This window comes from Amblyomma maculatum, chromosome 3, assembly GCF_055883805.1.
Source record: "Amblyomma maculatum isolate TAMU_Amacu chromosome 3, ASM5588380v1, whole genome shotgun sequence".
NCBI lineage: Eukaryota > Metazoa > Arthropoda > Arachnida > Ixodida > Ixodidae > Amblyomma > Amblyomma maculatum.
In genome coordinates, this window is record NC_139346.1 from 87,326,245 (window position 1) to 87,352,155 (window position 25,911).

At 43.1% G+C, this 25,911-nt stretch overlaps 1 protein-coding gene across 1 annotated transcript; it reads right to left on the minus strand.

Moving 5' to 3' along the window:
• Positions 1–225: 225 nt before the first annotated feature.
• On the minus strand, positions 226–24,868 carry LOC146195194 (uncharacterized). Its single transcript, XM_084596745.1, has 7 exons — positions 24,802–24,868; positions 20,062–20,297; positions 17,793–17,973; positions 14,484–14,621; positions 5,669–5,778; positions 4,382–4,540; positions 226–2,115 (listed from the first exon to the last, which is right to left on the minus strand). Exons 1-7 carry the CDS (start codon positions 24,866–24,868, stop codon positions 2,032–2,034), a joined length of 975 nt encoding a protein of 324 aa, XP_084452871.1. The 3' UTR covers positions 226–2,031.
• Between the last annotated feature and the right edge of the window lie 1,043 nt (positions 24,869–25,911).

Sequence of the window (25,911 nt, forward strand, 5' to 3'; positions counted from 1 at the left end):
AAGAATTGTATTATGGTCCCAGCTAGAGGTAACCAGCTTCGTCGTAGCCAGAAATATTTTAAATCATTTTCGCGGGGTGTTGTACGCCACCAGTTAAAAAGGGGGGCTAGAAATGGCTAAAAAGACTCGGGGAGGGAGCAGGATGCAGAGCTCGGAAAATTTCAGGGACTGACACCGAAGACCCCCCTCCCGAGTGCCAGAAGTGTAGCTGGTGCATTGAGGGGAGATCCGCAAAATACATGAGCGGCTTGTGTTTTGCCTTCATCAAAATTGCATTGCCGTGGCAGGGTATGAACACAGGTCTCTCTGTTCATCTTTCGAGCGCCCTATCCAGGGAGACAGCGGCACGGGGCGGCAACCGGATTCAGTATTATGGCTAGGATACATATGTATACATCACCCACTAAGCCAACTGTTCCATGTCAGCTTCTTTTTTATTGGCCTTTACAGCATATTAGAACATTCGCTACAACTGAAATGCCGTATCAGTGATACACCGGCAAGCAAAAAATGTTCGTAGATAGCAATAACTTTTTTTCATAATCAGGCTGAATAAGACAGGCCAACGGGTTAACCACTTCAAAATACGCACATCTCTTAAAATTACTAACCGCGAAATAACAGAAAGCGTTGGAATAAGCAGCGGACGTTTGCATTTGAATGAAAGTTTGTCGCATCGTCTATGCAAGAAAGCTGCTTGTAGAGGCCTCAGTGCACAGACTTCTAATGCTTGCTTACGAATCACAACTCCACATTTTTCCCGCACCCTGACAAGACACATTCAATAAATACAAAGGCCGTATATAAACTGGAAACATTTTTATCCGACAAGAAAATAGTAAATTTAGCCTCGGTTTGGAACACATCCAGGACTGCTTGACGCGATATTGGCATAAAAGTACAATCGATGCGTTCCTTTTTTCTTGCACCCATCAAATTCTTCCCATCATTCCGCAATTTTCTACTTTCGAAACACATCTCCGCTCCGAGACTGAGCGGATCGGTCATGAAAATGATATTTCACGAGTTTCGCCAGCTAGCGTAACTTCCAGCTTACAGGCGACATTTTGAGTCCAGGTGCTATCACCAATCGTTCTCTCACGTGGAAGCTTGACTTAGGGCTCCATCGGCTTCGTTGGCACCTGTCTTTCGGCAATTGTTTGAGACTATTTTGTGCATTTTTATGCCTACCGCTGAAACGAGCTGCTGAATGTTACGCCATCAAAATCTAAGTGTTGCTATAGCTGTCCTTCCTTTCTTTTCCAACGTAAGCCTGTGCATTCGAACACATCATACCGAAGATCGGGATGGCTAACAATTTCAAATGAAGTGCCAGCCTCTTCAAAGCAACGCCAATGCTTATGGAAGACCCACGGACTCAAGTTCATCCCAGTGAACCAGCGCTCTGACCACAATTCCAAATTAGCCCATAATAAAGCGTAGCTCTGCCGTACATGAGATATAACTGGTTCACGTATTACTCGGAAAAACAATAGCAGATGCTCTAAAGAGAAAACGCCTTCTTTCTATACACTGTGCAAGTCTCGAGTCAGTTGCCAGAAAATGTGCTCTGCGTCCGACGAGAGGGAATAGATTCCCATTGATATATTTTAGAAAAGTTTGTCTAATGCGTAACACACTGCTAATTACGCGCTGAGGTAAAAATGCAGCGCTCTGATATGGCATTGCCGTTATCTCTTACTGATATTGCAGTTTAATGTGTGCCTAGAGTTATTTCCTGCCTTCAAATTGATCTTACTAATATCTCTAAAATGAATATAGTTATTCGCCGTTTGTAGCACTCCCTTTGCATAGAGTAAATTTTAATTTCGTTTACACGAACGTTCTTACATGTTATATTACTGTAGTACTACATTAGGAACCACGCGATGCAATGCTGTAAAATGGCATTATAGTAGCACTGGCGTTTATGTTAATAGGCTACATGAAGCAAGCAGGCAGATAGTGGCATCGGCGGAAATACCCCGCTGAACAGCATTCCCGTTTCTGCGAACCCTTAATCGTGGCTCGTTATTCGCCTTCTATGGATGAGGTGGAGTCGGCGTCCCTCCTCTTGACAGAGCCAACCAGCGGGTCGCGAATAGAGCTTCCGCCCTGCAAGAATCAGAAGCACGAACGCACTCAACAACTGTAGTACCTTAATTTACCTACCTCAACCCTCCTCGAAAAATTATATGCCTGCCGGCGCTGAGTGCCTTTTAACAAAATAAATATGAAAATACGCCGCGCTGGTTTAAAACTTTGTTACACAAGAAAGACGTGACTGACCGAAATATTTGTGATGCTTTCCGCTGCTCTCCTGGTGCTGTTTTATGTGACAATCGTAATGGCACTTGCTTCCGTAACAGTACCACCACCTCAAGTCTGACACACGAGCATGCGTGGCTCTTTCTTTTCAAAAAACTAAGTCTACATTCCCTCTACCTAAGCAGAGGTACGGAGTTAGTGCAGCATATATTGTGTTACTGTTCATTGTATTGTTAAGGGGCTTAGGAATACAAACCTTAGCTCCGAAGAAAGCAGACAGCAGTTACGGGTTGTAGAAACCCTTTGTACAGTGCATCAGTGAGCACGAAAAACAGCGACTTGCTCTGCGTAGCACACGCGTTCTTTGAAATAATTCTGTTACAAAGCTATAGTGCATGTATTTGTGCAGTACATTATCTGTGTAAGTAAATGACAAATTAAAATTAACAAAGAGCAACCATTCCCATTCGCAACCGCAAGTGATTGATTTGTTTCATGACTTCGCTTTTACCTCCGTCTTACACTTGCGCTGTGTATGTCACTTTCTTAATCTACTAGATGGAAAAGAATTAACTGGAGAGGACCGGAGTCAGAAAAGAATAAAAATCGCAGCGAAGAAATGTGTGTGTCAAAAATTCGCGACGCGGTCGAGATCAGGCCAGCAAAGAGCTCGAATATTTTATTACTCAAACATGAATTAATTTGTTCGTAAATGTGAACAGTAATTATCAAATTTTATATTAAGCTACGGTTTACGTACTGCGCAGGTAAATAATTTAGGTGTTTGCAGAAAAAATCAAGTGACATCTGTGGGGACTATGTTTGTTATCACACAGCGTATGATTTTATACGCTTCTCTGAATTCACATCGTCATTGAAGGGACACTCGTATTAGGAACGTATCGTGTACTGTGTTCTAAGGAACATGAAATATGAAATAAAGCAGAAACCAAACGTGGACGTACATTCCTTTCTAGAAATATCGCAAAGTTAGGAAATATCTTCATCGAATCAGCGAGGTAATGCTGCTTGCATTGCTCAGATTACAATGTACTTGTTGGAGAACCACACAAGAAGAATAATCGTGCGAAAATATAGTGAAAATGACAACCATGCTGCCATAATACATTTACAAGTGCAGAAAAACGCTAAAGATTTAAATCCAAATAATTCCTTTAGAACACAGTTTTCTGCTCTTTTCTATTTGGTACAGGCAAAAAGTGATGCATATCACTGCTGAAACTGCTGTGGGCTTCACAATGCTGTCTAACGGAAGCTCCAGGGATGTACGCTATGATTACTCTCGACGTATACCCGTATAATTTCACATGCTTGGTCGCTTTTTAACGCATCTCGCGCCCCTGGGTCTAAGACTCAATTTTTTTAATAGACAGCCTTCCATACACTCTGTGCAGTAGGATGACCTTCAATGACAATGTTGTGACAGTGTGTCGTATATAAAACATATATTCCAGACTTGACCCACGCAGACATTACTTCAGATCTATGCCAGGCATATATTACTTTCATGTGGGGCCGTAAATGTTTTAATCTGGAGGGCAACGATAACACCATTGTTTTTATTGACTACAGGTGCTGATTAGACGGGTTTACGCTTCAATGTAACTGGAGCTAGAGTGTTATGAGGTATAATTTTACTCATGACAGTGTACATTTGTGATAGTGTATGAACTTTTGATCATTATCTTATATACCTCGCTCCATAAAATTCATGTACAAAAGGAGAAGTGCTAGTCAGGAGTTCAAGGCAAGTCATAGTATTTCATATTTGATTCTAAGTGCATAGCTTTCTTTACCCCCCCCCCCCTCCAACCTTTCCCAAAATTGAAAAAGGGGTTTGAACATTTTTCGCACAATTTATGTTACAGTGTTCTATAAAAATGCACGACATCACTAATTATCTCCTCGAAATTTCTGTGGTGAATATTGGCAATACAAATTGAGTCAGATTTTTAGAGCCTGTTTTAGTAAGACTTTTTCTTGGTATATATTTGTCCTTTACACCGTCCCCACATTTTGCGGCCGTTCGATTAAAAGACAGGCTGAAATGTGAAATGTGACAGACTGTGCATGGAGCTTCTCATTGTCTTACCCTGGTGACGTTCTCCGACCTCATGGCGTTGGTAGTGAGAAGGTCGGGCGATCCGTCATCGTCTGCGGACACCTCTTGAGCCGTGACCCCGTCTCCACCGCTGGCCGAGCCGCTGCCGAGTGGGGGCGTGGCCGAGCCGAAGCGATCCTCCCGCAACGCCTGCTTCAAAAGGACGTCGATTGGAGAAGGGGAAGGAAATTATATCATGTACGGCCCTGAGCTCTGGACACAAAGCTCCAATGGACTGTTTACATTTCTAGGATTTATTTTAATATCCTCGCTCCATGGTAGAAAAATTAACCATGTTGGTTGAAGATATTTAGAAGTCATGAAATACGTTCTGATTTTTGTGCACGGAGCAGATGGTGTCTAAACTCAAGGTAGAAACAATACACAAAACTTTCGGGCTGGGTGATCATGAAAAAATTATTTTTCAAAAACATTTCGCGACAGTAGAGGATTTTTTTTTTTTCACCTCACTTATATATTTCGGCTTCTGCCACAGAATTCTTATTAGCTTATAAAGTACTTTTATGAGCAAATAAAACTATTGCCGATCAGAGTAAATTATTTTCTTCCACACGTAGTCTAATATTCTACCGCAGTTTGCTTGCCGGGTAACCTATGCTTAGACATAGGACGCACTACATTTTTGTACGCTTAAATATATCGTAGACACTCAAGCATTCGAATTCGAGGACAAAGTTCATTCTACTTAAGCATAGATAAAATTAAGGAAATTGTTTGTAACACATTTTGTGATAAAGAGATCACATGCTTAGATCGAATGAAAGCAGTTTGAATTGGCGGCAGGCACACCTTTCTTGGCCATTCGTCATGAGTATCAGGTCAGGGCTGAATGCACGCTGCCCTCACTAACAACAGCAACTGGCTTCATTCGGAACTGCCTTTCTCCCATTATTCACATTTAGCTGTGGCGACTTACACAGCGCTCCTCTGTAGTAGTGTTCACTGTCATTGTTCCATAAGCAGAATCTCGTATATTAGCTTAGCTATTCGCCTGGGTTTCTGAAAATAACAAACGTAAATATCTTAATACTCTCAGGAAGAAATTTACCTCCTATAGTTTCAATTTTCCTGATGCATCATTTTTTAAGAAACCTGACGCAATGAGATACACGAAGATTTTTGATGTGTTGTGTGCCTGTGTACTCGAAAGAGAATGGCTAGATGAGTATCACTCGCGATATGTGTAAATACTTATTTCATATCCTATGGCATAAGAACAGAACTACCGTTCCCAAAACACCAGTCAGATCCACGCACCTTCTTTCTCGACAGGGCACTCTTGATGCAGCAGTAGAGCACGGATATCCATGTAATGACGAAATTGATGACACCGAATGAAATGAGTAGTAGTGAGCTCTGCGGCATAACTGCAAGAATTGGTGTACAAACGAGTCATGTAAGCCGGCACAATACTGGGATGTATTCTGTTGCGATATGTATTAGCAGGGGAGAGGACATGTCTAAGGACAGCATTAGTTTTGAATTTTACCGGTTGTCAGTCTCTCAGGTATATCAGGCTTATAGAACCATTTTCGAAAACGGTACACACATAATCGACACACATACACAGGTGTTTGTAGTTGTAATTTACTAACTTTTTGAAACAAAACGAAGGTGAGCAGTACCCAGAACTCACTTTGGTAAATAAGCGATGTAACCAATTAAAAAAAAAATAAAAAAATTTCGTTATTAACGGGGCAATATCTTAAAATTCTATAGTTAAATGTAGTATTCGTGACAATTAGCGTGTATGTTGAAAGGGAAACCTAAGCGCCAGCACCGTTTGAAGAATATTGCCGCGAACTATTCAAATGTGTATTTGTTCCTGTTCGGCAGCCGCCGGCATGCGGCCTTATTAGTATGATTCGATGCACGGATCAATTGTGTATTCTTTGATTGTTCATGTTCGTTGTCTCAAGACGCGGCTTTATCAGTTCATTTGTTGCTTGAGATTATTCGAGCTATATTTCGAAAGATTCCAGACACGCATCTGTACTTCAACAGTGTTCCAGGGTATTCTAGTCACTGTTCGCGGTTTTATCTAAATCTTTCTTCAGCGCCTTTAAATTGAGCGCTGATGAGTGAAAAGGCGTTCATTAGTTCGACGACCGAGGAGCACGATTGCTGTCATCGCCGCCGCCGATACGCTTAGTTCTTTTGCGGGCGCAAGCCAGTCCAATAAAGAGTTTCATTCAATAGAAACGCCATGTCTTTGGGGCTACTGGGCTTGTCACCACTACATGACAATATTCTATTTCGTACAGTCTTAGTAATCCGCCTATGTCTTGCAACACGCACGTCTAGAATTTCAACGCAATCTATCTCATTCCGTGTGAAATTTACTCGGCTAGAAGCCCCTCCTTTGCGTGAGGCAACTCTACGTGATGTATATAGCGTGGGGCAGCTGCTGCGTATGGTGCTCCTGTTGGAAAAATGTGAAGCTGCAAGTGGTACCGATAATTTCAGCGCAAAAGTCCTCGTAAAGCCTGTCAATTCTTTATCAGTACCGCGCGTGCGTCGACTGCCGGGCGCTGCTGCACCGGAAGACGCAGGACGTGACAGCGCAAGCAAGGGCAAGGGCGTGCCCACAATTCCTGCTGCTGTAGTAAGCCTCGCCTGCTAGGCTGCTCTCATTAGTACGAAGCAAATGCCCCCATCGGCTAGTAGGCATAGGTGATTGAAGAAGCTGTCACTACTTGTTTTCAATTGCCATGTGTGCATATATTGCGAAGAATATTTTGAACGTATACGCACTTGCAGTGAAAAAAAAAAAAAAACAGAACACCCCTAATAATTCCTTGCAGTTACTACCTTGGCCAAAATATTGTCCAGAACCTTAAATATGATCACCTTAATCACTTCCAAAAGAAACGTTTTCGCGGCAGTACCAGCAGATGAAAGCAGGGACAAGTAATATTTGGAACGTTACAAGTTAGCGCCAATCGAAGCCACAAGCATACAGTAGCTGGAACAAGAGCTCGCCGAACACGGGCATGAAACGTGATTCAAGGAGTTGCTTCCGGCGGGGCAGAACCGCCAAGCAGACGACACTCGCTCAAGCAGCATGATTACGACCCCTCCCTCGTTCCCGCTCCCGGTTTCCGCTCTGCTTCGGCTCGGCGCCGCTGCTCCGGACAGTCGACATTAGTTTGTTAATGCTAACGAATTGACAGTCTGTACAGTCACCAGAGCGGTGGAGGAATTCTGTCACTGGTTTGAGTGCCTCAATCCTTATCCCCCCCCACACCTCATATCGTGACGTCGCAGTCCACGTGTCCAAGCGCGGAGATCCTAACATTGTTTTCTCAACTTATTTTCAATGTGTCCTAGTGGAAAGGCAGATAATATTCTTTCTTAAAGTTATCGATGTTTCCTGTAACTCCATATTCTATTCAGTCATAATACGCAGTAAAGGAGTAAAACCAAACGAGCTTCATGCTGATTGCCGCGTTGTAGCATGCGCAGTAAGACGTTTATGTTAAAGTATTACATGCGCATATTTCTGGACACCAACGCGTCAATAAATTGTACAAAAATTATTAGGCTTCCTATGGCACCACTTCTTAGGTTTTCAGTAACGGTGTGGAGATGTGGACTTAATGCAGCGAATAAACCATTATCTGAGGAAATTTTCTTTGTTATTCTGTTCATGATAAAAATGTTTATCGCAATTTGTATCACGCCTGAGCTCATCATTTGCGTAAAACAAACTGCTTTCGCGAACAGGTCTTAAGCTTCATCTAATCAAATTTCGCATAGCCTAATTCGGAACGCACTGTACATGTGCTGTTCAACGTTAATTTGTGTTCTACCCAAACACTAAGAGCTGCGACGTGCTACACTTTTCTGTGTAGTGACCATTTTGAAAAATAGCTGGCTCTATATTTGGAGTGCCGTGACTTTTACGTAGCGTTTTCTACCAGTGTAAAATCTGCCTGCGATATACACTGAGACTCACGTGACATTGTGCCTATTGCTACGTTAGGTTCACGATGCTGTTTCGTTTTATTGTAGGATTCGTTTGCTAGTTTTCGCACTTCTCCATAACACCTGTTTTAAGGCATATTTGCTGAAATATGTCGATATGGTTGACGAGTCCTTCATATGGCATGTGTTGGCTTCAGTAAGGCGTTTAATTCTTCCGCCTATATAATTTAGGTTTCTTGTAATTAAAGCGCGAAAACAACAAGGTTGAAGCTCACAAACAGTGATAGCACAGAACAGGCAACCTGTAGGTTCAATTTTCACCGGACTGCTACACAGCGTACACAGCCTATACCTTCCTAAATTCGCGCATCCCTATTGCGAGTGCTTCTGTTAATAAATGCGAGTGCTTCTGTTAATAAATGCAGACAAAATTAAACACAAGTGTCAGCCAATATGATTATGCACTTAAAAATAAAGAAGCAAACATAAAAAAGCACGAGAATTAGAGAGACATTTTGATACATGACAAAAAGAAACTATTGGTTTCGCATCAGTGCACGGCGTTACAAACTTTTCCCCATCTTTGAAATAACTTTTCATCAGAAACGTATCTACATAGGGCATTCTATGACAAATTGGCTTTGTTATGAAGCGAAATTTAAACTTTTGATGTCTCATCAAAATAATGAGTGTTACTTGTGGCCTCATAGCTTCAGTCTTGAGAACCCCACGTTAGGTGTGCTTATTGGAATTGAAACATTGGTCGATAAAAGAATATACAGATCAAACGAGAGCATCTTTTAATTTTGAGCTCAGTCATCAATTCAGCCATATTTTGAACGTTTAGCTGCACCCGTAGAATTGTAGATGGGCAAAGATAATGAGGAAACTTCTCCACAGTTATAGTTTACGTGTAACAATATCGACTACCTGAGCTCAGATCTGCCGCGCTTAAAGGAGTAGAGACACCAATTTACAAGCTTGTTCAAAGCTTGTCACGGGCTTTCTTTCTGTTTGAATACCATCACAGTCAAGTATTAGACTCAAGGTAGCCGTATAAAATATTTCAATTCTTTTTTAGATTTATGGAAATGTTCGCTTTCGCATTCTGGACCCATCATTATCGCATTGACTGTTGGTTGGTTGGTTTGTGGGGCTTAATGTCCCAAAGCGACTCAGGCTATGAGAGACGCCGTAGTGGAGAACTCCGGAAATTTCGACCACCTGGGGTTTTTTAACGTGCACTGACATCGCATTGACTGCGGCTTAGTTTCTCTGATAAAACCATAATCAAATATTTCTAGAGTCACTGCACAGTTTTAAGACGTAAGAGAGGATTCTGCTGGTCAGTTCGTTTCGCTCTTGTATTGTTATTGCAAATGGAAAAACCTAGTTATTGTAAATCTAGAAAACTAATGGTGAGGTACAAATCACGTCGGATTCCAGAAAAAGAAGATGACCATTGACTACTGTCTAATGTCGCAGGGAATTTATAACAAGCTCGCAAAAACGGAAATAGACGAAGAAGGGGAGTGTAGTCTGGGAAGCGATCATAAACGTATTAGTGTGCAGATGGGGCCCTTGATGAAAAGAGAAATGAAACTTAGACAATAAGTAAACTCCAAAATAAACTACGATCAAATAGCGAAGATAGCAGCCGACATACAGGAAACAATAGAGCAAATACTCATGGAAGACGAGGATTATGAACAGGTAGAACTACTCATAAGGAGAAAAATTAAAGAGGGGAAAGTAGCAAATCGCTGGAATGGAAGGAGGAAGCCACGGAGCGGGTAGAATAAGAAAATCAGGGAAGCTATTGAACAACGACGAGCGGCCTCAAGGGAAGACCGAGAAGCAAAGAAAGCACAGGTACCTCAGGACGACATAGACCGAAAATGGGAATCTGATCGACAAAAGGTACGTGATGTACAGGCCCTCGTCTAAAGTAAAATAAAAAAGTCTACCGATCGCTGGATGGCTGAAATACACGATGTCACTAATAATAATAATTATTATTATTGGTTCACAGGAAGAGAAAGGCGCAGTATCTGTCACACTTGCTCTGTGGACACCTGAAGTGCGCCATAGGTGAAGGGAGGAAGGTGGGAGTGAAAGTGTAAAGAGACAAAGGGGAGCCGTAGTGGAAGACTCCGGAGCAATTTCGACCACCTGGGGTTCTTTAACGTGGGCTGACATCGCACAGCACACGGACGCCACTTCGTTTCGCCTCCATCGAAACGCAGCCGCCGTGGTCGGGTTCGAACCAAGGAAGAACTCCGGCACAGTAGTCGGGCGTCCACCCCGGCTTTTTTTTTTCTTTATTGCCAGACTTTTGCAAGACAACACAAACACACACAAGACATTGATATATTAAGCCTGCCAGGGACTGGCTTCGTCCTTCTAAAATTCCTTTACATCCATCAAAGGTTCTATCTTTGGCAACCACTCAGGATTATTATCGACAAACTTCACAATCTCTATAAACCAATGGACAGCCTCGAGGAAAAAGATATGTATAGGACGCGCATCAGGATCACAGTGATAGCCTGCCATGCGTGAACGCCATATACTGTGGCCTCCACCATATACTGTGGACGCCCATTAGCATGATTGAATCATATGGAACCCCCTCCTCATTTTGCGTGGGTAAGTACCGTATTCCGTAAGGATTAATAACCATAAAGAAAGAATTACCGCACCACCCCGGCGGGCCATGCCACTAGAGGCGGACCAAGAAAATTCTAGAACCATATAAGCTGTCTAGGTAAAAAGAATGAAAAAAGAAAAAAGAGGACCGGATTCAAGATAACGAGGAAAATTGTTTAAAAGCAGACAGCGCAGTCAACTACATTACATCAGTTACCGAGTCATTAAGGAGCGACTATTGGGTAATATTTTGCAACTCAGGAAGCAACACAAGCTTAGAACTGACCAATCTAAACTGGAAAAAGGCAGAAAAAATATTCCTAAAAGCACATCTACAAAAATGGATGAAATTCCGATGAAGCTGGTTAATGAACTTGGTCCAAGAATAAGAAAATATTGTTAAAATCTTTGGAAGCGGTCATAACGAACAAGCAAATTCAGGACAGCTGGCGGCAGAGCAAACAGAATTTGATTTATAAAGAGAAAAAAAAATAGCATGCACACGAAATCCTACAGGCCGATTACCATAACATCTGTTAAATACTGGCTGGCCATGCAAGCGATGACATTAAAGATGCAAGCATGGGTAGAAAGTAAGAAAATACTCGGAGAACTTCAGAACGGCTTTATAAATGGTAGGCGCTGAGATGATAGCCTGTTCATGCTTAACCAATGCATCGAAATATCTAGAGTGGAAAATAGACATTTGTATTTGGCTTTCCTGGACATAAACGAGGCGTATGCCAACTTAAACAGAGAACTCCGGTGTAACATATTAAAAGAAGAAGGTATCCTACAGGAAATATACCGGGATAAAAAAGTTGAAATTACATGGGAAGGGATAAGAAGTATGGAAGCTGTCAAGGTAAGCAAAGGATTAGGACAAGGTTGTCCTCTATCCCCGCCGCTGCTTATGCTTTATATGATAAATATAGAAGGGATGATACAAGAAAGCAACCTAAGTTTTAACCTGTCCTATAGATTAGGCGGAAATGTGGTAGAGCAGCGCCTCCCCAGTTTGATGTATGCAGACGATATTGTGCTACTAGCTGAGAGTCAGGAAGACTTGCAAACTCTAGTTAAATACTGCGGAGACGAAGGGGATGCATAGGCTTCAGTTTTAGTGGAGTTAAGTCAGGTCTGATGATTTCAACGGCTGAACTGATCAGGGTCTTAACATACAAGGCCATGAAATACGAGAAGTGGCAAAATATAAATACCTCGGGGTATGGGTAAACGAAGGATTGGCATATATTGAAAAGCATGAGCAATCACTTGGAACAAAAAGGCGAAGAATTGCTGAGATAATGAAGCATAGGGCATTGTAGGGATAGAATAGGTAAATAAGTAAATAAATAGAACAGGTATCAGGTGCTGAGGGGTATTTGGAAAGGAATTATAGTGCCGAGCTGACATTCGGAAATGCAGTTCTATGCCTAAACTCAGAGGTACAGTCGACATTAGAAATAAATCAGAGATCCGTTGGACGATTAGCACTAGGTGCCCACGGCAAAGCCACAAATGAGGCGGTACAGGGAGATATGGACTGGGCATCTTTCGAAGTACGGGAAGCTCAGAGTAAAATATTACATGATGAACGCCTGAGAAAATTGCACAGTAACAGGTTGGCAGTTAAAGTGTTTAAATATATGCGTTGACTCACATTGGAAGAAAAGAACTAGGAAACTAACCAGTAAGTATGCTGGTCACAAGAACGACTAAATAAAGAGCATTAAGCAATATGTGAAAAACACAGAAGGTAAAAATTGGATAAATTTTATGGAAAAGAAGCAGAGTGTAGAGCTTTACCGAAAGTGTAATAGGCAGATCAGAAAGGAAGCTTTCTTTGATAACTCAAGAGGCAGTGCCCGACATTTTGAAGCTAGATCAGAATGCCTTAGAACACGCAGCTACAAAAAGAAATTTACCCATAAAGATGACACATGTGCAGTATGTGTTAAATCCCCAGAAACAGATAACCATCTTATACTCGAATGTGGTGGTATCCTTCCCTAAGACGATGCAGGCGCAGTCACTCTTCCTGAGGCCCTGGGGTTTAGAGGTACCAGTGGCCGGTTGAATGCCCCTGCGCTGGAAGCTAGCAAAAAACTATTTGAAAATTGGTGGCTTAAAAGCAGAAAATTAACATGTTAGTAATGTAGAAACAAAATTCAATAAACAGAGGGATGTTATAGTTAACTGATCTAAAAGAATTATTAAGATATAGGGGAAAAAACGAGCTTGATAGCAAGTGCTACCACCCCGTTTCAAAAGAGAGGCTCCATCCCATCCCCTCCATTGTACTTATACAAGCTTGACAGTGTTCTAAGTATTCTAACGCACGACAGCACGACGGCTCACTGTAGCGAAAATTATGCTTGATGGCAATATTCGTTTACTCAAATTGGTGAAGACTGCCGCCGACAGCGGCCTAGTCGATTTCGCCAGAGTTGACCACCTGTTTCCACAGTGGCACTCCGCCATGAGATCAGATGGCGGTATCACACTGCAAACAGAGGAGACGATGCACCTACTCGTTGATGCCACGTGTTTTTGGTCCACGGGACGTTTCAATGCTATGTCCTGTTTTTGAACGCCAACTAAAGGCCTGGTAACTACGAACCGAAATGGAAACATTGGCGTACTGATAATGCAATAATACATTATGTAATGCGATTTTATGGAGCTTATCATAGGAGGTTGTGGCCAATTACTGCACCAGGGTGGCCAACTCCTGTTCTGGTGAGGGAGTGCGTTGCCGGAGGTGTTCACCGGCATCAAGTCGCACCCCAAACCTGTATATGCAATTCCATCGACACGCGGACTTTTTTTTTCTTTCATCCGGTGGAGAATTGCGCGGCACCGGGAGCAGGGGTCAAGTGGATGCAGCTAGCGCAGAACCGGGTTAAGTGGAGAGATATGGGAGAGGCCTTCGCCCTGCAGTGGGTATAATCAGGCTGCTGCTGATGATGATGATGATGAATGCGATTTTGGGCTTCTAGCACCGTGCTTTAGGCTTACAGATACAGAATTGCTACGCACTATTTAATACACAAAAGTACTGCACGAACATTTGGTGCCCCTACCCTCTTCAGCATTTTATTTACATGTAAAGTAACACGAAAGAACTGTGGGAACTAGGAGCGCATTCTGAATAATATGTTATTATAAAATGAAGAGTGATTAACCAAGATGCTATAGCTCTCTTGTGACCTAAAAGGCTCATTTTCGTCAACAATGAGAGCATTCAAGAGAGGCTGCTGAACGCAAAAATGGGTCAGGAAATCATGCAAGAGTGCCTTTGTTTCTTTGTCTTTTTTTTTTTTTAAGGAGCGGTTCCGGTTGTCACGTTTTACTCCTTGCTTTCCGCTGTAACCTGAGCAACATTTCATGTGCATTGGGGAGTGTTCAAAGGAACAAACTATTGTTTCCCCCTTAGAGCGGCTATAGAAGCGTTTTGGTTGTAGTAACATGTTGCATATGCGTAGCTACTCACAGCACGTAGATGTGCCCAGCTTGGCCTCGTCACTGTCGTCGCCGCAGTTGTTGATGTCGTCACATTTGTAGCCTTCGTAGATGCAGCGGTTCTCCTTGAGGCACAGGAACTGGTTCGGGGCACACCGGCCGTTGACGGCTGCGCACACATAGGGAGAAACAACCAGCCACTGCTGCAGGCGTTTTACCAGGAATATTTGTCAAAAGGGAATCGCTCCTCTAGAAGCAGAAAATTTTGCTTGCATCAGCAATCACGTGACATGTTGTGTTTCCTTTACCCCCGCTCTCCCCGTCACCACAACACAGATTTGTGGCCTGCTTCATAAGCAACCCAGCCTGAGAAGTAAACCACAAAACACACCTTTCCACACAGCTGCCTATCCGCATAGAGAGTTGCCTCTTAATCCGAATTCCACAACTGTTGGCTACGTCAGAATATTTAACAATGGTAGTGACAGCTTGACATGACGATAAAACATAGGTGCGGCACGGCTTCGTCGTTTTTTTTATACAAGTGCTGCTGCTGTTTCACAATTCATAAAAAAAGTTGATTACGAGTCGCCTCTCATGTAAAGCACCGACGGTAAAGCACCGGTAAAGCGAGACGGTAAAGCACCTAAGCCAGAAAAATGTATGGTACCATGTTCTAGAATCGCAGGTAGAATGGTAGTTCAAACTTATCAACACCTTATGTCTCCACCATTTTTCTACTTTTTCTCTCCTGAAAATGCAGCAAAGATGATACCCGCATTAACATCAGATGGATGACGACCTGCGATCTTGTGCAACGGTTGGCGCCACTTAGCCTGTACTCGTGACGCACATAAGGAGGGTGACCCACACTGGAATACCAACCAGGTTTTGAATCAAGAGGAGACATAATGAGTATTTTATACTGGACCCTGGATTTTCGGCGTTTATTTTAAATACGTGGTGCGTACTGAGCCGAAAACCTAGAGAGACAGGCGACAGGTTCATCGTTACTAAAGGAGAAAGCTAGTATGGCACTGACGTACGACGAATACTGATAGTAAAACACTTTTTAATATTGATTAGCACTCATATATTCAGTGAGAAAGAATGAGATTTGCTATTTATCGGTATTGTTCTATTATGTAAAAGGGATCGCCGAACCAAGACAACGTACAAGAGAAGAAAACACCACTAGCGCCGACTTCCGACTGAAAGACACCAAAAACGACGAAGGTGAGAGAAACTCGATTCCACTAACAAGCGCATGCGCCAATCATGAGATAACCACCCAAACCGATCAAAATCTACGAAGAGCAAACAAATAAAGGAAAAGGATTGTGTTGAAGTTGAAGGCACCCACCGACTCAAGCTTCACGGCTTTGAACATGGGAAAGATATATAAAAGAGACATACTGGCACTGATCTGGATTAATATTGCAAGAACTGCGGGTGCGTGCCATTTTTGGGTCAATGCTCAGTTGTTGCGAAAAGATTAACTTATCAGATCGTAGAAGGCCAGCAGCAACCTAAATATGTTAATACCCCTTTAATTTTGTGTTCAAAAGAGCTACGTTTCCCACGTTCAATGTTGTGAACCTCTCATCGGTGGATGCTTTCACATCCCCTTTCATGTTTTTCAATTTCACTCTATTTTTGCTAACCTTTGGTGATTCTGTTACGATTCGCGCATACGCTTGTTAATCTCAAGTCTCGTTCGCCATTGCCGCTTTGGGTTTCTTTCAGTCGAAAATTGGCTCTTGTGTTGGGTATTCCATCACTTCTTTGTTGTCTTGATTTTGAGCTTTTGTTTCGCATAATCATATATGCGACCACTGGTTTTCTGTCCATGCGATTTCCCAGTTTGGGAACTAATACGCGTACTATACCGCCTTAGACAAACGCCTTATAGGGCCCATAAAGGTGCGTTTCTGGGCCCTTCGGCGGAGCCCTTACGTCAGTTCTAACAACGGAACCATTACGTCAGTTCTAACAAGTTCCCATGCAGAAGCCAAAAGATTCAGGACCATCGTAGAGTACATGCTAACGGTCGAAATTATTTCTACTTGGCCCTAATACTTTTCCACACGTTGATACATGTTCCCGCTATGCAAGAAATTCAATGAGCCAGCGTTCGGAGCAGACCCATAACTCCACTGGCACCTTATGATCGAATCACTGGCATTTGATTGCTGTCGGATAATTACTGCTGCCCTCCCATCTCAAACCACCTTCCGCTCCCTTTCCGCCGATGCATATGTGACATGTCGCTTCCGGAAACAGGGGCAGTAGACCGATGGAGGGGTGGGTTTCGAAAGTAGTCATTCAGAGTGAAAGGGACAAATCTATGCCATGCAGCACACCTGAATCACATTGTCAGTTATTGAATGAAGGGAGCATGGACACAAAAGAGCCGCAGTATGCAAAGGCTCCGCAAAGATAACAAGATTGGTCATTACATAATGCCCATTAATCTTATAGAACAGAAATGTGACCAACCTGTGTAGCACCTGCCTAACAGCGCTCCCAATCTCCCCTTTTACATGGAGTCTACCACATACCATCACATGGTAGCTCCCAGCATAAGCGGGCTTCACTTCCCTGTACTCTTACGAGAAGTTATATTGTTTATCACCACAAATTGGCACTGCCAAAAGGGAGCGACTCATTACACTTCTCTGCAAACTTATGGCTTGCCAGGTGAATCCTGTTTGAAGCGTGGCAAAACTGGTTTATATTCGTTTTTAATATTAAACTGCTTTTTTTTTGTGCTGTGGAGGCACCGTGATCGTCCAGGCGTCGAGCCAGCTCACTTACTTTTTGGTCGAAACAGCCTCCCCTGACTTACTACAAATACAGAAAATGCCGTTAATTCGATGCACTCAAACACGCCCTTTACTACCTATCATTGTTTTTTGTTGAAGGAAAAACATGAAAGGAAGAGTTATAAGAATTGATAATTGAGAGCCAGAGAAGGTGACTTTTACACGTATGTATAGTCGCTGTGTCAGCGAGGTGAAATACCACTCATGCATAGTCTTAATTATTACCCTTCTACTCCACTCTCCTTTCGCTGTCAGAACTTTTGCATCTCTACGTGACAGAGCCAAGCAAGCAGTAGTAGACAACATTCCTCCTTTCATTTTCTCATCCCACCATACTGTTTAGAGAAGGACCACATACACGAACACTGATCCAGCTGAACCACCGACAATGGGCTGCAGATTCTACATCCTGTAGAGTCACTTTCCTAACATTGAAGGTGCCACGAGACAGTAATGTCAGGCACGTCCTTCTTCACGGAGAACAAGGCAGCAATGTCAGTACAGTTCATGCTCACGCTCTGTGGCAGCGGTGACGACGACGGCGTATATGTTTCCGTCGAAGAAGTACGACAGGGGTGTCCTCGAGAACAGCTTGAACGTCAGCGTGTACGAGGTGACGAAGTGCTTGTTGTCGCTTTTGCGGACAACACCGCAGTCCTGGTGCGGATCATTGGTGCTGGTGAAGCGTGTGATGACCTGCGCACCGATAAATGTCCGGTACTCCGCTATAGACTTTTTTGCTGCTGTCATAGTGGCTGCTGTAAAGGCGCACTGGCTATATGATGAGCGCTGGACATGGCATAGGTGTCCTTAAAGCGCCGCGGGAAACATAAGCAATTGCAGCCTTCTTCATGACAGTTAGTTACCAACGTCTCTTCTAACTGAGACTAACGAAAGGAATCAAATTTTCTCCTCAGCAACTTTTAGCGATTCACTGAAACTCGAGGCAGAATTTAATGTAAGCAGGAAAGTATATGTCTAAATGTCTATTAACACCGCCATCAAGTCCCCATAAGCGTCCAAAGAACAGACGAAGACTGCTCAATGATCAAACCTCAATGCCCAGTTAGGCTTTCGCATAAACCATTCTTCAGCAGCGCACGTTCACGTTACCAGCCAGCTGTAGATAAATGAACGGAATATAAGCAGAGCTTACACTACGCCGTCATAACCGACGAGAAAGCCTCTGATTCGGTCAAAACCGAAGCACTAATGACCATCAGGGTGTTGAAGGCACATATCTAAATATAATGGAATCGTTCTATGCAGCGGATGAGCATGTACTACAGTCGTCCAGAAATAACCCTGCCGCAATAAAAGGTAGGCGTTGCGACATGATCTTTCTATAGCTGAATAAAACTCATGCCTTTCTAGCTAATGACGTCGACTGATCTTCATGACGACCGCTTGATTCGATTACGGCTCGGGAATGCTCTTAGATCTTCCGAACACTGCCTTTCTCCTCTTAGAGGCCAAAGGTGAATATACACAAGGATCGGTCGAAGCTATTGGCAGTATGGGAGCCCTTGCAGGGTAAACGCCTTTTTTTTAGTGCTATCCGAACATAACGCAGTTCACCACTTATTGTTGTTGTTGTGGCTGTAGGAAAAAGGAATAAAATGCACGGGCCTGCTACTTGCTCCGTAGCTGAGCCACCTCCACTGCCTCGTGCTGACAGAAGAGAAAATAGAGAAGAAAGAAAAGGAAGACGGAGAGAAATACGCGCGTCGCAACAGCCGTCGTTCACCATCGTAGCGGTGGCGGGTGCAAAGACGGCCTACAACAGATAAAAATTCGGCGGCAGGCTAGCCCCCGCCTCAAGCGGCGGTGACCTACCTGTCCCAGCCCCATCAGGGGAGACCTATTTAGATACGTGTATTGCAATCGTAATGAATAAGTGAGATTTTCTTGGAAGAAAACTCAAGAGCGAGTAACGAAGCATGATAAATTGCAGACAGCCAGAGCCAACATGACACAAAAATATTATTCGCGAAATTGAAGGAATAATCAAAGATCTCAGAAAAATAACATTGGGCAACGAGGCGTTAGAAGCTCCTCGTTGCGTAAATGTATCGGGGATAAGATTTCTTGCAAGGCGTGATTGGCGAATAAACCGCGTTACTTTCGTATCTACTCGTAGTATTTACACACCGTTCTTGCGGTGGTAATTTTTTAACTTAACCCCTCACGTGTGCTACGTACATAAAGCGATTACAGATTCTCACGTGATTAAAATCCTAAATCGCAGCAGGCGTGTTCCAGACTTTGGTCGTCGATAGTATTAAGGTGGGTATTAATCGCACATCTGGAAGAGGAACACGCTTACAAAAACACGTTAGGCAAAAGCATGGTCCCACATAAACTAAGACCAAATTCCAAATCATTATGCGCCCACGTCTAAAGTGAGAGACGTGTCGTGTGCACGAGCATGGGGTTCATGTTCGCCGAGTGACCACACACCCAAGGCTTATCAGTAGATATTTTTCCTGTCGCAGAGCCCATCTTCTCGGGTGAGGTGGAATCTCAGGTCCGATCTAATCCAGTCCAAACAAGTGTTTCGTTGAAATCTGTGGTCAAGCTACATTTGATTTCTTAAACCTAAATAATAAGCTTGTTTCAAGAGTAATCAAGCATGCGTATCAAGAGAGAAAATTGTGTTGCCGCTAGAAACCACCCCTTCGATCGCAAATTGAAATTTTTAGCCGACACTTTAATTGCCACTGAAACTCAAACCTTTCACAAATATAAATTAGAACGATCGAGTTACTGAAACTCAAAGCTCACGTTGACGTAATCGATGCATGAATTGTTGAGCAATCCTTGCCGCAGGTTCATCTCGATTACGGAGACAATCATGCTTTCGCTTCCCGATGCAGAGATCTCGGTTCCGCAGCCATCATTGGTGGCAGCCCTGCGGTCTCGAAACTGCCTAGCCGTCACGATGGTCGAGGACAGCGGCTCCGTTGCGTTGTTCAGGGAGCCGTTTCCAACTCTCGTGCCGCAGTTGTCGTTCAGGGACACTGCTCAGAAGAAATGCCGTTTTTTATTCCTAGTTTTATGTATATATGCCTGTCTATAACCGCATATATTTTACTTGTATCATAATTCTCGTGCATCGCTTGATCCAATTGCGTATATCAGATGTCGCGGCGAAATATAAGCAAGCTCTCAAAAGCGGTGAGCGTATCGCAGCCCACTGTTATATACAGAGGGCTGTTGAGGGTCGTGTGGCCCAGATAGCTGTTTTGGACCGAAAATACAGCTCCAAATGGCAAACCAAAAAAACTAGAGGAGGGTTTGAAGCCTCGAAATTTCAGCGTTGCCCTTTGCGGATGTCTCTGGCTGTTGGAAGTTGGCAGGCGACATGGCCGAGCGACATTGATTGGTCGGTAGGTACCCTGACATCAAAAGATCACGTGTGATTTCTAGAATTGGCAGAAGCTACAAATTTGGGCTTCATCATTAAAATGGTAGGTTAGATCTAATACAGGGTTCCAGGACCATTTGGATCCTGAATTAGACAAGCTGCACCCAGACCATGCAGCAACGTTCGTACTGCTCAATTAAAGCGGGCCTTTTATATCATTGTCAATCATGGTAGCTTGGGCAACAATATTCATAAACCATGGTCCTCATAACGAGTGTACATCTTGCATTTGGTAGTTGGCAAGTTGCTTAATGAGGCAGTGATTAGTCGTCCGTTTCGGTGACGTCACATATCTTATAGTTACTTTCCTCTGTGGTTGCTTGCATTACACGTGTGTGTAACGTGGGGAGTGGCCTATGTGGCACATGGTTAACTTTATTAACTCAAGTGGTAAGCTGGGTGAATTCGTTATGCTTCGAAACCGACAGCAAGCCTGGTCCATAGCAATATAGTTATCGGCTGCAGAGACACGCGTTGACAAGTGATGTGAACAACAACAGTCGAGGAGGTTGTCGATATAAACTCCATATGCCGCTTAGAAAAGTAAGCTACGCAATCAATACTAGTGCTGTCTCATTATATGAAGGAGCACTCAATAAGGGTAAATGGGGTACGCTTCAGTTCGCAGATCGAGCCAACGTTTCGACAAGTGGACTTGTGTTCGTCTGGAACGGTCTCGTGTATTTTAGCCTCATTAAACAGGAGAAAAGTTTGTTTTCCAGAGTTCAATTTTAATGCAGAATGTTTAGATAACTTTTTCAGCACTTCCCGCAGAATCATACGGTCACTTGAGAACTTTTGGGTCGTCTTGACATTATTACTAAAATATTTGCATGAATTCATTGTTTACGTAAGTAGTCTTTCAGCTGACCAAGAAGTTACTCGCGCATGAAAAAAAATCAACACAACAGCGGTGCTACTTCAGCGTCCTCAGACGCGTCTCAATGAACATAGTCTGTTTCTCTGCAGGCTGACCTCAGCCATGCTCTGCGTTGCACTGAGTGAAAGACTGACTAGCAGCTGGTCGCCGCATGGTAGCTGTTTTTCAGCGGCACTTACTAAAAATAATTTAGTATACGCCTGCTGAGTGATATTTCAAGGCACTGTAGAATATCTTATTTCGTCCTCAAGCAAAATTAGCAAAACCTACTTATTGAGAACCAATTCCTCTATTATGGAGAACAAAAAGGCTTCAGACTGTAGAACATCTGTCTGTTCAGAGCATTCAGTTGTTTAACTGGTCTGGACCGATAGTCGTTTTCAACTATGTAGTTACATGATATTTTCACAATTCGTCACTAGCAAACTAGTGTAAGTATAGTAAACGTCCAGGTATACGTTTCTGTGCTTCGTCTGCAACGACACCAAGAATCCTTCTCTTTGTGCAATCTTTGTAATTCATTGGCGTAATATGAGTACTTTGGGTTGATTTCTCCTTAACCAAATCTTTTGCTCGCCCTCTTAGTTTCATTGTAGCTAGGTTCTACTGCAATTTTTTATGTTTGTTAGTACTCAGCCAGGCCATTTACATTGGCCCTGGTAATTAACTTTGCTTTTTAAATCCTCAGTCCGAAGCTAAGACCACGTCTTATAATGGTATGTGAGCAGACATAAGTTCAGAAAATATTATAACAACAACTAAGTCGAATTATAAGTGCAATGCAGGAGCAGTTTCTGCTAGTTTTCAATGATTTCAGTCCAACGCGCTTTATTTTGTTTTGTTTTTTGCTTTTTCATTTCAGATTGCTTTTTTTTTTTATATTTTCGTAGCACTTGCACAAGGTTCTGAATTCAGCCCACTGAGTCCATGGTTGTTGTTCTATACAACAGTTAAAAGTTGCTTTGTTTCCAGTTCATTTGCACCCTGGTAAGGAGGGTCGGTTGTTTTCAAAACATTTCCGAATTTATAAGTGACTAGGCAGTCTGTCAACTACCAGCATGCCTGCAAACTCGGGCATTCCACGTCGTCTGGTTTCGTCACAAGCCCGTGCAAATAATCAGCATTCGGGGAGTCACCTTGTTTCCTGATGGCATAAACCTCTAGACAAATAAGTGCATTTCCTGAAACAATCAGCCACCACCCAGCTTTACAGCGCGAGAAGCAGAGCTAGCATTCACCCATGTCGCCGATGTCTATCTGTAGCCATGTAGCCGGTGGGAGAGTTGCGAACTGTAAATGTAAATGTTGCATAATGTCTTTTTTATATACATATTTTATATATACTAGAGGTGTGCTGTTGTCGTCTGTTTTGGGAGCCAAGGCCCAGTCAGGCTTGCCGCCTTTTGCCTTGGCTTCCCCTTTCTTGTAAAAGAAAGAAATAAACTCTAACTCCAACTTAGGCAGCACTTCTGAATCAAAAATGAATTCCACAGGGGGACCCTTGGATTTCCAGTCAGAGACGCTAATGCAGTCAGAGACGTTAAAATGGGATTTTACATCAGAGTAGGAACGTGAGGGTGGACGAGGACTATTATGTTCGAAACGAAACCAAAACAGGAGAAAAACCATAATATATGCGCCGCAAAAATGAAACACAGCAAAAACCGCATTGCTAAGCCTTGTAGTTAGCATTTCGCCTAACATCTGTAAATCTCACGGGATGTTTTAACGCTGTGGTATCGAAGGCCTCGTCATCGATGCGCGTAATAAATCACATTCATATGTCTGGCAGGTCGTAATCAATAGCTGATATTACCTGCCACTGAGTAGTTGTTAGGTTTCTGTGACGTAACGAGATTACATTAGATGGCAGCTCTGGCAGCAACAGGACACCCGGGAGTCTTCTTTGAGGAAAAAAAATTACGGAAACTGAACCTTTCGGGATACTTAGATTCCGCGTCAAACACTCTTGCCCTATGCCATCGAGGGATGTTTGTACGGCCTTTTTTAAGCGGCGCTGCATATCTAAGTCGGAACGCCTTCCTGTATGCCAATAAAAAGTAAAACTAATTGCTGGGCTAGTTTGTACATTGCTCTTAAAAGGAAAGATTAAAATTTTAGGCAGGAGCAGGGACTCTCTTGCACGTGAGCTGCTAGAAGCCTCTTATATTTAAAAAGACTAGGTTCGATTTGCATCAGAAAATCATCTATATTTAATAGTGAAAGTCGTCTGTTGAATTTTAGTAAGGTAGGGTAGGCCTAAACTGATATGTTGGCGACGCTGCAGGAGCATTTGGTGACTGAAGCAGAAGTTTGTATACGGTGTCGTTTCGAATAAGAAGTTGAAGTAGAAGCGCCTGTCCTGTGTGAGTGTGTATTTGTTAGCGCTGTTAACCTGTCTTTTCAAGAGTATGCCAATGAGTATGCATGAAATATCTGAAGCACTGATAGCAATTAGTGGTCAAGCGGTTTAGAAAGAACATATACGTGATCGGGCGTCCGCAAGCGGGAGGGGCATACGGGAGCCACCAACGCTGCGGTTTTGCTCTTCATAAAGAGACAGCTGAAGTACTAATCCCCATTTTTTCTCATTTGGACATTAGTGATGCTATTGCATTAATGTAAATGACATTATCATATTCGGTAGAATATTAGTGATTACGCGTGCGCCTTGTACATGCAGTATAGTATAAATTCTTCTCTCTATTTGGCTTTTAAGAGACGGCGTTTTCGGCAAAAAGCCATATGAATCTTCTGATAAGCCACAATTCCAGCGGCATGGCCTATGTTGTCCCCAATATTTGATGATCTGCCTGCGCCTAAAATATTAACACGACTTAATACACCAGTATAGCCGAACTCATCTCAAGCATCACTCGAGGTACCAGATTCTCGCTGGTACCCGCAACCCTAACTGGTAGTTGCCTCTACGTTTAGTTGCTAGGCAGAAGAGCGTAGGATTGTAATCTAGTAGCGGAGGCTGTATTCCGATAAAGTCGAGTGTCAAAAGACACGTTAATGTGCTGCATGATTTCATGCACACGAAATAAGTTTTAACATTCGAAATAATCTAGCAGCGTGCACTGCGGGTGCTTTTTTAAGGTTTGAATTCTTCAGCCACATTAAGAACATTATATTCGGCGTGTTGGCGCGTTTAGCCATGAACGCATGTACTAAGTACGGCTGAATAGAGTAGGCGGCTGGAAGCCGTTCTTACCTATCTTGTAGATGGTAGGGTTCTTCGGTTCCAGCTGGCAGTCAGCGAGCGAAGGAGCCAGGGCCATGACCGTAAGCTGAAGGACACACCTGGACAAAGATCCTCGGAACATGGCGCCCTGTGTTCTTTGGGTTCCAATTTCTTCTTCCTTCTACGTGATACACGTCTGATGAATGTCAAGGTAGGAAGTAGAACGATGATTGCGGCACAGGCTTTTAATACGACCTTAGGATGCGTTTATGAGAACCACGGAAGAGTACATGTAGTCGAATATTTTGTTTATGGAACACTTGGGCTAATTTTCTTAAATATATTAAGGTACATATTTCAAAAGCAGACTCTTACACCATACACCGGCAGCATAAAGGCGTATCTTAAGGCGCTCACGCTTGCGATCGCTAAAACATCAGAGGTCATGAAATCAGGTTAAATGTGAAGGAATATAGAAACGAACACGAAGAGTTAAATGAACGCTGCCATTTACGACGACGATGATGATTAAGATGATGACTGTGACTGTGTGGTCATTCCTTTGTTCCGGCTGGGGGTAAGGGGCATCGTGCTCCCTCTAACAAATGCAATTACCATAAAAGAGCAATGCCTGAAATACAAAGAGGGAGAACCTTAAAGGTTAAGGGAAAGTTTCAGTGATTGCCTTTTTTGTGAAGATAATAAAAGGAACTCGTACGCAGTGGTGTTTGACAGAACAAACTTGAAAACCTTCAGGGAACACTCTGGGGTGTCCAGTACAACGTTTCCTAAGGATGTATTCATTTTAAGAGGGTGCCAGTAAACGCGTTTCATGCAGCAGTCACCAAGGAGACAAGAAATTATCTCCATATTGTAGTGGAGCTCCTGCAGGAAGTTGAATAAGCAAATAATAGGAGAGCTCCTGGTGCGAAGCTGGGGCTCACATACAAGAATGTAGCATAATAAGAGTGTTTGAACTAACATACACGGTAAGCAGGCGGTAACTAACCGGCGGAAAGCAAACTATTTCAAATTATTTCGATGGACACGACGAAAATTAATCCCAGCGTGCCAGTAAGAATGTTTCCCTCAGACAGCCATAAAGGAAGCTATTCCCCGAAAAGCAAATCATCCCACTGG